General features: G+C 38.1%; 1 protein-coding gene across 2 annotated transcripts in view; it reads right to left on the reverse strand.

Moving 5' to 3' along the window:
• The window catches only part of tspan9b (tetraspanin 9b), a 54,803-nt gene that overhangs the window by 24,309 nt on the left and 17,313 nt on the right, over positions 1–13,181 (reverse strand). Inside the window, exon 2 of one of the 2 annotated variants that reach the window (XM_007252376.4) lies at positions 5,142–5,221. In XM_007252376.4, the coding sequence (XP_007252438.1) occupies positions 5,142–5,204 (63 nt within the window). In that variant the 5' untranslated portion in view covers positions 5,205–5,221. Of the gene's footprint in view, positions 1–5,141; positions 5,976–13,181 lie in introns of those variants that run through there. The other variant, XM_007252375.4, reaches the window with a different exon arrangement.

Below are 13,181 nucleotides of genomic sequence, written 5' to 3' on the forward strand. Positions count from 1 at the left end.
AACACATTTAATAAACATTTAATAAAAAGCGGTTCTCAGATAAAGTGCTGTTTGAGGCAAGTGTTTGACTCCGCAGAGCTAAGCTACAGTTACTCCAGTGTAGGGCTGGGCAAATGGAAAAAAATTATTCTGATATAAATCAAATCACTGTCACACTTGATGTTTTTTTAATAGCCTTATATATTTTCTATTCTTCTGTGTTTTAATTTATGTTTAAATATGTTTCTTATTGTATTGTGTGGTTGCTAAATTTTCTTCAGGATAAACAAAGTATGTATGTATCTGTCTGTCTGTCTGTCTGTCTGTCTGTCTGTCTGTCTATCTATCTATCTATCTATCTATCTATCTATCTATCTATCTATCTATCTATCTATCTATCTATCTATCTATCTATCTATCTATCTATCTTTTTACTCATAAGTGAGAGAATAAGGGAGTTTAATTTTATAACTCCCTTGCCCAACCTAATTCCAGCCACATGATTGGTTCAGCGTGGTGCTATTCTTATTCTCATTGGCTGTTTCTGTAGTCTGTCAGAAACTTAAAGGAGTTTTTTTGAAGTTATATTGAACTTTTATTGACTGTGTCTTACATTTCTTTCATTTTATTTTGCGATACTTATTCTCGTTTTATCGCTCAGCACTACTTCAGTGTGTTAGCTTGTTAGGCTAACTGGCTAGCTGAGAAATGTAATTGTTAAACGGTGCAGTTTTACAGTATTTCACAGCGGTGAACACCTTTCAAAGAAAATATAGGATTTATGTTATTTGTGTTATTTAATTGTGCTTTTAATGCATACCCAAGGGGAAATTAACACTGGTTTACCGGATGAACTGATATACTGCCCAGCACTAACATCTAGTCCTGTAAAAGTCATCGGCCACTATTTTAAAGGTCTCTAGGGGGTCTTAAATACAAGCCTTTTTTCCAAAAGTTAGGATGCTTAGGAATTTTTAAAGTTGACGTCCATAAGTTTTGGGATTTAGGGGATTCAGGGCCCTCTCTGGTGAGAATGGGTAATTGCACCGAGCATGTGGAAGAATCATTTTAATCTGGGCGTGTGTGATGCGGTCTCCTTTCAGAGCGAATGAATCCGATTCCAGGTTATGTTCACTCAAAGAAAGAGAGAGCGCTCAGTCAGAAGCTTCACTCCTTTGTTTCTTTGTTTTTACTATGAGTGAATGATCTACTGAGCTCTGAGTTTCCCCTTCTGAAGTCACCATTGCTCCACCAGCCGCTCGCGTTCAGTAAAACTGAGCCGGATCCTCTTTTAGAGGCTGTACGTGGCCAGAAGAACTTCTGCGAAAAGCGACTTGACACCCCCGTTTTTAGAATGAATATACAGTATTAGGCTTAGCAGAGATGGATGTTTCTGTACACTGGTACCATTTAACTTAATATTTTATCTTTTCTCCACTCAGAAATGCTTCTGCTTTCAGTTTAGAAACAAAATAATACGGACTGCCACTTTAATTGACAAATATGCACACCAGAACATCAAAAGAAAACTTCAAATGAAACAGAGCAATTGTATAGATTTTTTCTTATGTATTCCTATTTTGCATTCGATCCCAGAAGCACATTTCAAAAAGGCTGGGACAGGGGCATGTTTACCACTGTGTTGCATCACCTCTTCTTTCAACGACTCCCTGTAAGCATATGGGAACTGAGGAGATCAGCCGCCATAGTTCTGAATGTGAAATGTTTTCCTATTATTGCTTGATGTATTCAGTTGCTCAACAGTTTGTCATCTCTTTTGTCATATTTTTCATTTCATAACATGCCAAATATTTTCAGTGGGTAAGAGATATGGACTGCAGACAGGCTAGTTTAGTAGTCAAACAAACAAATGTGGAATTACATATTCTGTACTATTCTAATGCATCTGTTCTACTGAATACATCACAAGGAGTTTAATTGTAATTAATAATATGGTTTATTAATGTGCAAGTGCACAAATCCAATGATAAAACTGGGTCTACATTTGTGGATGCAGGGATGACCTGTGTTCATAGATAATGGCTTACAGAAGTGTTTATGATCCTGTTCAGTGATTTCCATTAGAGAATCATGTCTGTTATTAATACAGTGCCGCCTGAGGCGCTGGGGATCTTGGGTAGCCTATATTGGTTTTGGCATGCTGCCTTGTGTACAGGGATTTCTACGGTACAGACTCTCTGAATCTTTTAATGATAATGAATAATGTAGAGTAGATGATGATGAAAGATGATCAAGCTGTTTGCTATTTTATGCTGAGAAGTGTAAATGTTAAACTGTGCAGTTTCACAGTATTACACAGAAATAAGGTGAACACCTTTTAAAGAAAATGTAGGATTTGTCATTTTCTTATTTATTTATTTTTTTTATAATTTGATTTGTATTTTTTCCAATTTTCTCCCCAATTTTAGCACAGCCAATTACCCAACCCACTTACTAGGACTCCCCCTATTACTAGTAATGCCCCAACACACCAGGTGGGTGAAGACTAGCACATGCTTCCTCTGGTACATGTGAAGTCAGCCACCGCTTCTTTTCGAGCTGCTGCTGATGCAGTATTGCTGAGCAGCATCACAGTGCGCTTGGAGAAAAGCACAGTGACTCGGTTCCGCTACATGAGTTCACAGACGCCCTGTGCTGCGGACATCACCCTAGGAGTGATGTGGGGAGAGAGCGCCATCTACCCACCCGGAGGGAGAAAGGTAACAATTGTGCTCCCTCTGAGCGCCGTGAGCTTGATGGCAAAGCTGCATGAGCAGGGGTTTGATCTCCCGCTCATAGTGGCAGCGCTTTAGACTGCTGGACCACTCAGCACCTTTTATGTCATTTTCATCATTGAATTGTGTTTTTATTCACATTTTACAGAGCATCCCAACTTTTTCGGATACACTTTTGTAAAAGAATCCTGTAGAGTACATGCACAAGACTCAAATATTCCTCTGTCAGTCCTATCACTATCTGTATGCCTGCAACTGACTCCATTAGCCATGACACACCTGAGCTCATGCCTCCAGACATGCCGGATCACGTGATGAATCAGCGTTCCGGCTCACCGTGCTTCTGAGATTGCTCACACCTGGACTGTTCAGTATATATAGCCCCTGCTTTCATTCACTCTTTGCCCAGTATTTAATCTATTTACTTAGCTCTTCTACCTCGCGTTTTCTTTGTTGTTGTGAGCGTTTGTTACTGACCCTTTTTGCTTATCTATTTTTCATTTTTGCCTATTGTTTGTTTGTTCTCTTGTTGCTGACCTTTTTTTGTATTTTGATCATTCTGTTGCCTTGCCTTTTTTACCATGTTGTGAATTTCCTCTGTATTCCCTCTCTGCTTGCTTACTCTGGTATGTTGTTTGTTGCCAAATGTCTGCTGCCATTTGGTTGTTGGCCCTGCCGGTCCCTAACTATTCTTATAATGGGTGGGTTCATTTGGAAGATGCATTAAAACTACGGTGTATTACAGTGTAATGAGGCGTTTCGGATTTTGGCGCAATCCGCCAAAATCCGCCGATTCTTCACCTTTTTCTTCTTATGTTTTTTTTAAGTGGTGACAACAGCTTGCCTGAACTTTATGTAATTTATCTGAAAATCCAAACCATCTAAAAGTGTTTTTTTTGGCTGCAGCAACACAACCATGATTAAGTAGATCCAAGATAAATGGTGTGAAAGCAGCCTTAGTTAGAACTAATTAAATTAAATTCAGTTAAGTATTGTGGTGGAAGCAACATGTCCAGGGACTGTTTTTTTGCTGACAGTTCAATAGGTTTATTGCAGGATGTGAATGGAATAATGAAGAAGGAGGACTATCTCATAATTATTTATGATAATCTCAAACCATCAGGTAGACAGTTAACCTTTCTGTGCTTGGGAACAAATGGGTGTTCCAACAGGACATTGGCAAAACATACACATCATAAACAGCTCTGAAATATGGAAAACGGCTGGCTTTCAAAAAATATATAAAAAATAGTTTTGAAGACTTTCAAAGACTTCAGAATTTTAGGCACCAAAGCAAAATACACTAATCCATTTATCTCAGCAATATACATGTTTGTACCTGAAAAAAGCACCACATATGATTTGAAAAGATGCAAATAAACATACATACAGTAAAACGTCTGTATGAAAATCTCATATTTAACTAAGTATGTTATATCCTGTGAGCCAAGCTGAAGAACAAAGTGTAGAGATTTCAGATTTCTCCTGGATGCTCCTCAGCCAGCATGTGTATAACGATATGTTCAGTTCCAGCAGCAGCTCACCTGATTTACCACATTTACCAGTAATTTACCAAACCAGGTGTTGATTAATATGATGAGAACTAGAAATAACTCTATTAAACTCTTTTAAAGGAGAGATTATGAGATGTTTTAAGGAACACTGTGCTGTAAAAACTCTGCTTTTTGTAAAATTACTGTTTGTTTTTATTGTAATGCTGTAATGTGTTTTACTGAGCTAATAAACACTTACTGCACAGATAAGAAGCTTTTCCTTTACTGAAATTCCCACAGGTGCCTAAACATTTGCACAATATTGTATATCAAAAATACAGCTCTGTAAAAAAGTTAAGAGACCACTTCAGTTTCTGAATCAGTTTCTCTGGTTTTGCTATTTATAGGTATATGTTTGATTAAGATGAACATTGTTGTTTTATTCTATAAACTACAAACAACATTTCTCCTAAATTCCAAAAAATATATAATTATGCTCATTTAGAGCATTTAATTGCAGAACATGAGAAATAGCTGAAATAACAAAAAAGATGAAGAGCTTTCAGACCTTAACAAATGCAAAGAAACAAGTTCATATTTATGAAGTTTTAAGAGTTCAGAAATCAGTATTTGGTGAAATAACCCTGGTTTTGAATCACAATATTTTAATGCATTTTGGCATGTTTTCCTACACCAGTGTTACACACTGCTTTTGGATAACTCTATGTCTTTACTCCTGATGCAAAAATTCCTGCTGTTCAGTTTGGTGGTTTGATGGCTTGTGATCATCTATCTTCCTCTTAATTATATTCCATAGGTTTACAATTTGGTAAAATCAAAGAAACTCTAATTTTAGGTGGTCTCTTGTTTTTTTTTTTTCCAGAGCTGTATGTGTGTAGATAGATATGTAGTATAGTATTTGTAGGTCACTCACCCAGAAGAGCAGGTTGAAGAGAAACATCATGTATTTGACGCAGCACAGGCACCCGCGCGCCATCCTCAGCTTCTCCAGCTCTAGCAAGAAGACAAAGGACAGGTCCAGATAAAACACCAGAAACTTTCCCCGCTGAGATTTTCTCTGAGTGCCTGGTTTCCCCTCCGGCTGCACCGCGTCCTCGGGGGCTGGAGAACTGACTGGCTGAGTTTGGGTCCCTGAACCTCGCGAGCCGTAAAAGGCACCCACGGCCAAACGGTGACCCCGGTGGGCGGCCCGGGCGAACTCCAGCTCCGCACTGTCCAGAGAGGGGCTGCGCTGGACGGCTGCGGCTGCGCTGACCTCACACTGCTCCATCATCAGAGACAGAGTGTCCCGGGGACATGACTTACACGCATACACACACACTTATAAACTCTTATACACACTCATATTTCATACACACTCAAATCACATACATACACATTAAAAAATAGAAAAAAAAACTCATTCACACACAACCACAGATGCTCTCAGATGCTCTCATGCTTCACTAACACTCTCACACACACAATACACACAATAAACACAAGGCAGCACTCAGCCTCAAAGCAGCACACACTCACGAACAGAAAAGCTACAGAGTCAGCAGGTCTTCACAGTAAACACAACACACACATCCCAAAGATTCCCACGAGACAACTTGGATGTGCAAGAAACACTCCGTCTCCGTCCGATCCACGCTTGTGATGTTTCCTCTCTTTTTTGTCCAAAAACGCTGCTATCCCATCTTCCTTTTTCTCTCATCAGAGTCACAGGTGACCTGCTTTAACTTTTCACTCCCTCCATATATATATATATATATATCACTCCACCTCCTTTTCCCCCTCTCTCTCTCTCTCTCTAGCTCTCTCTCACTCTCAATCCCTCTCTTTCTCTTTCAGTCCATTCATTCGCTGGTTCTTCTCTTAACTCCCGAGTATGAGTATGAATGTGTGTGTGTGTATGTGTGTGTGTTCTCTCTTAGTGTGCTATTATTAGTGAACTACACAGCTCCCCACAGCTTTTTCACTCTCACTCTCTCTCTCCTATCCTCCTTCTCTCTCTCTCTTTTTCTTTCTCTCTCTGCACGTCTCTCCTCCTCCCGCGGGTCAGCCAGCCAACAGGACGCTGGGCTTGGTCCCTCCCCTCTAGAGATACTTTTCAGAAGGTGCGTCATATTTTAAAGGGGATTCGTCTACATGCTGTCTCTGTGTGTGTGTGTGTGCGTGTGTGTGCGTGTATTTGTGTCAGTGAGAAAGGAAACAGAGGACAAATGGCAAACTGAAAGAAATAGCTGTAAGGAAGGGTAAAATGGTAATATAATAGTGTGCTATAGAAGGATGATGTGTGTATGTGAGAGTATATATCTATAGCGTATGCAGGAACTCAGGGGTGCAGATCTGTTCTGACAACTGGGCCACGGGCAACAAGGGTAAGCAATAGCCTACATACAGCCATTCATGCTTTAACACTGTGTAAACGAGAATGAAATATTCTCATGAACTCGCATGACAAGAGTGCTGTGCCTATCACAGGTAAAACACAAAAAGCCCATTATTATCATCACCAATAATAATAATTATGCAGCAAATTTTTATGTTCGGTATTAATATTACAATTTGTTGTACAACAGCATTTTTCCATCATTATTACATTTTTGTACCAAGCCAACAATGTAGCACTTAACCAGTGTAATTCAAAGAACCAACAATGCACCAGTGTGACAATATAGCAAACCAAACATTTACCAGTGTAACAAAAAAGCAAATCAAGAATTTACCAATGTATCAATATTCACAACCAAACATTCCCGATTCCCGAACATTGCACCAGTATACCACATCAAGACCTTACCAGTGTAACATATAGAAAATCAATAATTTACCAATGTAATAGCATACCAAAGCAAGAATTTATCAAAGTATCAATGTCCACAACCAAACATTTCCCAATGCACCAGTGTAACAATATAAAAAACAAATATTTACCAGTGTAACATATAGCAAATCAAGAATTTACCAGTGTAACAAAATACCTAATCAAGAATTTACCAGTGTAGCAATAAAGCTAATCAAGAATTTACCAGTGTAACAATGTAACAAAGCAAGAATTTACCAGTGTAACAATGTAACAAAGCAAGAATTTACCAGTGTAACAATGTAACAAAGCAAGAATTTACCAGTGTAACAATGTAACAAAGCAAGAATTTACCAGTGTAACAATGTAACAAAGCAAGAATTTACCAGTGTAACAATGTAACAAAGCAAGAATTTATCAATTTAACAACACATACAATCAATAATTTACCAATGTAATAATGTTGCACTGTAACAATGTACCAAAAATAAACAATGAAACAATGTACTATTGTATCTACACACTAATCAAACAATGTAACATTGTGTGCCACTGATGACTGCTGTGAAAATAAATATATTTTTATGTAATAAATTTATGTAAAATATATTTTTTTCTGTGTGTATATTTATTGGTCTGTCTGTATATTCCCCACAAAATTACTCATTGTGAACTGTGATTGGTCACGATGTTTACAGCACACGGCAACAGAGACTGACCAAAATCTATTAGCATAGATTATAGATTATAGCATAGACACAACAACCCCCTGTATTAACTACTAACGAAACTGTTTTGTGCTGCCCCACTTTGTAGTGTAAGTAGGTAATATGTGTGTGTGTGTGTGTGTGTGTGTGACCCTGTCTTTCACTTAGTCTCCTGCTGTAAAGACAGATTGTGTTGGCATGTGTCCCATAATATGAGTAAGAATTTCCCTCTTTTTAGTATCGTCTCTGTATCCATACACACGAGCCACACACACACATATGATGCTATCTTGTGTAACAGTGTATCTGTCTACACACAGATATAAACACACACACACACACACACACACACACACACACTCCTTCTGCTGAATAAATTAAACAAATGTAATCTCTCAGTGCAAACGGCAGCATGGAGCTCAGAGGAAATCAGCAAGCAGAAGGAACTGAGCCCAGGTGGGTGGGGCCAGTATAAATTATCCAGTCAGAAAAGGTCTATTGAGATGAGACACACACACACACACACACAAAGATGCAGAAAAACATCATGCCTACATATACAGACACAGACTTGATGTTCATCAGAACACACATACAGCTTTGGAAAAATTAAGAGAGCACTTTAGTTTCTAAATCAGTTTCTCTGATTTTGCGATTTATAGGTTTATGTTTGAGTACAATTAAGATTGTTGATTTATTCTATAAACTACAGACAATATTTCTACCAAATTTAGAGCATTTATTTAGACAAAATGAGAAATTACTGAAATAATAAAAAAGATGCAGAGCTTTCAGACCTCAAATAATGCAAAGAAAACATAAGGTTTTAGGAATATGCTCAGAAATCAATATTTGGTGGAATATCCCTGGTTTTAGTCACAGTTTTCATGCATCTTGGCATGTTCTTCTCCACCAGTCTTACACACTGCTTTTGGATAACTTTATGCTGCTTTACTCCTGGTGCAAAAATTCAAGCAGTTCAGTTTGGTTTGATGGCTTGTGATCATCCATCTTCCTCTTGATTATATTCCAGAGGTTTTAATTTTGGTAAAATCAAAGAAACTCATAATTTTAAAGGTTTTCTTCCAGAGCTGTATATCATTAAGTCAAAGTCAAAGTGGTTTTTATTGTCATTTCAGCTATATACAGAGTACACAGTGAAACGAAACAACGTTCCTCCAAGGACCATGGTGCACATAAACACAGTGTAGACAGAACAATAGTGCAACAGTACAAAAGTGCAGACAGACAAAACAACACAATACAGACAAAGAATAATAAATAACAAGACAGTGTGCAAATTTTGCAGTGTGCAAAAAAGACCAGGTGAGGTAGTAATTACTCTATTACACAGTGTGCAATAGAGTCCAGTGAGGTAGTAGGGTTTTTAGTGCTTTCCATTTTCTGGGGTAAGTGGGGTAAGAGTGTGTGTGCATGTACAGAAAAACCATCAGTTCAGTCTCTGCAGTTAAGGAGTCTGATGGCTTGGGGGTAGAAGCTGTTGCAGAATCTGGTCTGCAGATTAATGTTATGATGTACCAAATCTATCATGTTACTAGCCAACCAGCAGGGTAGCTATGTAACAAAACAACAGTGTTAAAGTGTATCAAACCAAATTAACAATGTTGCTCCAGACCAAACTGATACTGTTCCAAACAACAATACACCAAAAGTACTGAACCAATAATGTAACACTGTCCTAATGCCTTAATTACCAGTATTTCAATGTTCCAAAATATTACAAATGCATCCAAAACGTGTGTTACTGCAGGATATAAACAGCATCATTCATGCTACAGTGATTCTAAATCTGAAATGAACAGAGACAGAACTCACATTCTGTTTATTCATCACTCTTAAGGCTGTGCATATGCTGTGGGTGTGTGTGTGTGCACATGAGACGAAAGAGAGAGAGAGAGAGAGAGAAAGAGAATGAGAGGAGAGAGAATCTGACCGCTAGCAAGGATGTCTGCTGACCTGTAAAAGTGTGTTGCCATGGCAATGAGTCATGGTCATGTGTGAGTCCTCCATTTCTTACAGAACTGATATTCAGTAATGAGGGCACAGAAAACACAGACACACACACACACACACACACTGATAAGTACACACAACACAGACTCACCAGTCTCAGAGTATGCTCTTTACTGGGCGGTAATAAGTCAGCTGTAGTTGGCTGGGTTTGTAACTAGAACTGCTGCTGTATAATTTAAGGGAAGCTCCTTCTGCTGCGCCAGATGACGACGACTTTTCGTTTGCGGCTAATGATTAATGCTGGGTGACACGACCACTGAACAGTGCTGCTTGAGAAGCATTATTTTGTGATTTTTGCTTAAAGTATAGGAAAGCATTGTGGTCAGTGCCAAAATCAGAGGTTTGTTGTCACGCTTCCTACATCCAGAGTGCAATTTCATTTGATGTCAGATCACTTTTGGTCTTTATTAGAGGCAGTTTGGCTATGCTTACATTACCAGGCTGAAGTGACTCAAATCAGATTTTTTGCTCGATGTGACTCAGATCTGATCTGATTTTTTCGTGGGTGTGTGAATGTGCAAAATCTGTTTTGTTCCTAAATCGGATACATATCCAAACCATGGACATGCAGCTTTTCTGCATGCGCTACATGCTTCTCTCTCGTTCTCACACATCTCTTGGTGCAGCTGTGAAGCTAAAGCTGAAACAAGCAAAAACAGCAAAAGCAAACCACCTGGCCTTTTTTCTCCTCCTTAACCTGAGCATGAACTTCAGAGCAGCTGTTTACTCTCCACTCCAGCAAAATATGCTCCACATATGAGCTGCTAACTCATCCATTTCCCTTTATAAAGCTATGAGTCGTCTCTCAAATATGAGGTTTCATTGTTGTTGGTGAGGAAGGCGCCGTTTATATACATACAGGTAGGATGGATTATTGCAGGATCTTTTTCTGTGAATTTCTAGAGACATCTAGAATGTTGCCATACATATGTGTTACACATGCTGCACTACATATTGTCGCTGTCCAATGAAAACCAAGTATCTCTATTTTTGTTGATTTTTAGTTTACTACATAATTTGAACAAACAAACTGTCTCTTACACTGTGCCAATTTTTTTTTAATGAATAGACCAATAGAAATACTTCACAATGACCTGAAATAAACTCTTTTACATTGACTTCCACTGAAAGTTTAGAAGGTTTTTTCTCTTTCCTGTAAAGTTGCTGTTTTGGAGTTACTTGTTTTTTATTAGTCAGTGACGATATGTAGCTCAATAAATAAGAGTAATAGACGCCTGTATCAGTCTAAATGTTTATGGATGCATTTATTGTCCATGGTAGACTCCTTCTGAATAGCATTACAATCCAATCCAATACTTCCCTTTTGACATTTTTTTTTATTTCTTTGACGATGAGTGTATAAGGTATTAATTCAAACATTCATTTGCTGAAGTGGGTAAACAGTCATGCCCTTGATAAGCAGCCTCCTATTTTGGGATCAGCGATCTCGCTGTCCCCTACTGTGTGTTGATGTGTGTTATTGCAGAATGCTGACTTGCTGTCTTCTCTTGACGCCAAGGGTTCTCAGGGATCTCATTAGAAAAGGACGAGTTGCTAATTTTGTTGGAACTGAGAGGCAAACTGTACATCAGCCCTGAACTCAAGTACACCCAATTACAGGCTGAAGTCTATCAGAGAAGGACATTCATTAATTCATTCATTCCACCTCCGAGACCACCCTCCCAATCCACCCCCTCATACACACATACACACTCACAAACAAACACACACACACACACACTCACACACACACAAACACAATCAAGCAAGCTAAGCACAATACAACAGTGTTCATCATTGCTTTACCACTTTTGATAGTAAGAGTTTATGAATATGTGGGTATAAGGGAAATATTAACATTTTTGAATATCGTAAACAATATTATACCCTGAATAATAATATTTTGCCATATCACCCACCCCTAATTATCACATCAGTGAGGGTATTACTTTTTTGCTGTTTTTAGAAAAGAAAAGAAAAATGTACACTTTTCTCAATTCCCATTATAAATCTACTAGAGAGAGATTATATCTGTCCAATTTCATTTATATTACTTTAATCCTGGATATATGGAGATATTTGTAGTGTCATGACATTCTGGATCATTGACTTCTGTTACAAATCTGATAAAATTATTGTATTTTTTAATTTCTCAGTTAGGGGTGTGCCTTACCATATCATATGCAATAATAAAATGTAAATTTCATTTTGTTGCAGTAGTGTATTCTTGAAAAACAGCTGGTCTGAAGTTCATGCTCAGGTCGAGGAGGTGAAAAAAGTCGAGGCGGTTTGCTTTTGCTGTTTTTATCAGCTATATATTTGTTTTTGTAAATCCTTAGATTTTCTTTAATAATATTTTTTCTAAGATGTCTTGCTATTTTTTCCCATTCCTTTTTGAGTAAATATATTGTGTGCTCTTTAACATGCATTCATTTAAGGATCACTAAGGAGAGGAATGTGTGGGTTTTGATACAGTGTTCAAATATCAGCAGTCATTCTCCAGAATTGTAAATAGCAACTTTAAATCTCCACTAGGTAGGATTGAGATTTTGTGCTCGTGGGCTCCCCCTACAGTTGTAGAGTGTAATAAATGTTTCAGGCAGATTAGTTTCTCTTTCTCGTTTTCTGGCTTTCACAGACATATTCGGTCTCTTTCCAGCTTCTGTCAGAGTGTCTGTATGTTAGTTTGTAAAGAATGAACCAGTAGTCCTTGTAGAACTGTTAGAACTAAAGGTCGGAAAGCAGGTCGCAGTTCTCGCGAGAGTTGGTCGCGGCCGCCTCGGAAAATTTACAGAGTCTGGTTTGAGCTCAGAGGAGCTCCGGCACAGTCACGAGAGCACCGTTATTCCTCCTATTACACCTCAATGCAGCGCTGCAGTGAGTTTCAAGCTGTAATTTTACTTCTTTAAAAAGATCAAAAATCAAGGAAATCCTACCTAGTGCTGCTTTAAGTGTTGCAAAGGTAATTTTGATATTCAGGTATAAAGTGTGAAGCCATTGTAGAGAATCAACTGATGTGTAAATAAATATCATTAGATAATTATGATTATATATTTTATCCTTAGGAAATTAAAAGCAAAAATTTGGACTTTGAATTCTGCTTCCAGTCTAAAAAATGAATTCAAGGTCATAAAGACTGCAAAGGTGATTGCATATTGATGATTATGCCAGTTAAAAACATCTTCACATCCTGCTCCCACCTCAGACCCCTAAACATATGTTTTGAGAGCTACAGAAATTGTGGTGCCATGATGCTCTGTAGAAATACAAATTACATACTACACTCTAAATCACAAACTAACTTGCACTTGTTAGAAAATTAGACATAGTATTTCAGTGGCTATTATAGACTTTAATCACACCCCTTAACACCCTATAGTGTTATACCTTAAATGGTGTATGCAGAAAGAACTGAAAAAAA

Source organism: Astyanax mexicanus, chromosome 2 (genome assembly GCF_023375975.1).
Source record: "Astyanax mexicanus isolate ESR-SI-001 chromosome 2, AstMex3_surface, whole genome shotgun sequence".
NCBI classification, from domain to species: Eukaryota; Metazoa; Chordata; class Actinopteri; order Characiformes; family Acestrorhamphidae; genus Astyanax; species Astyanax mexicanus.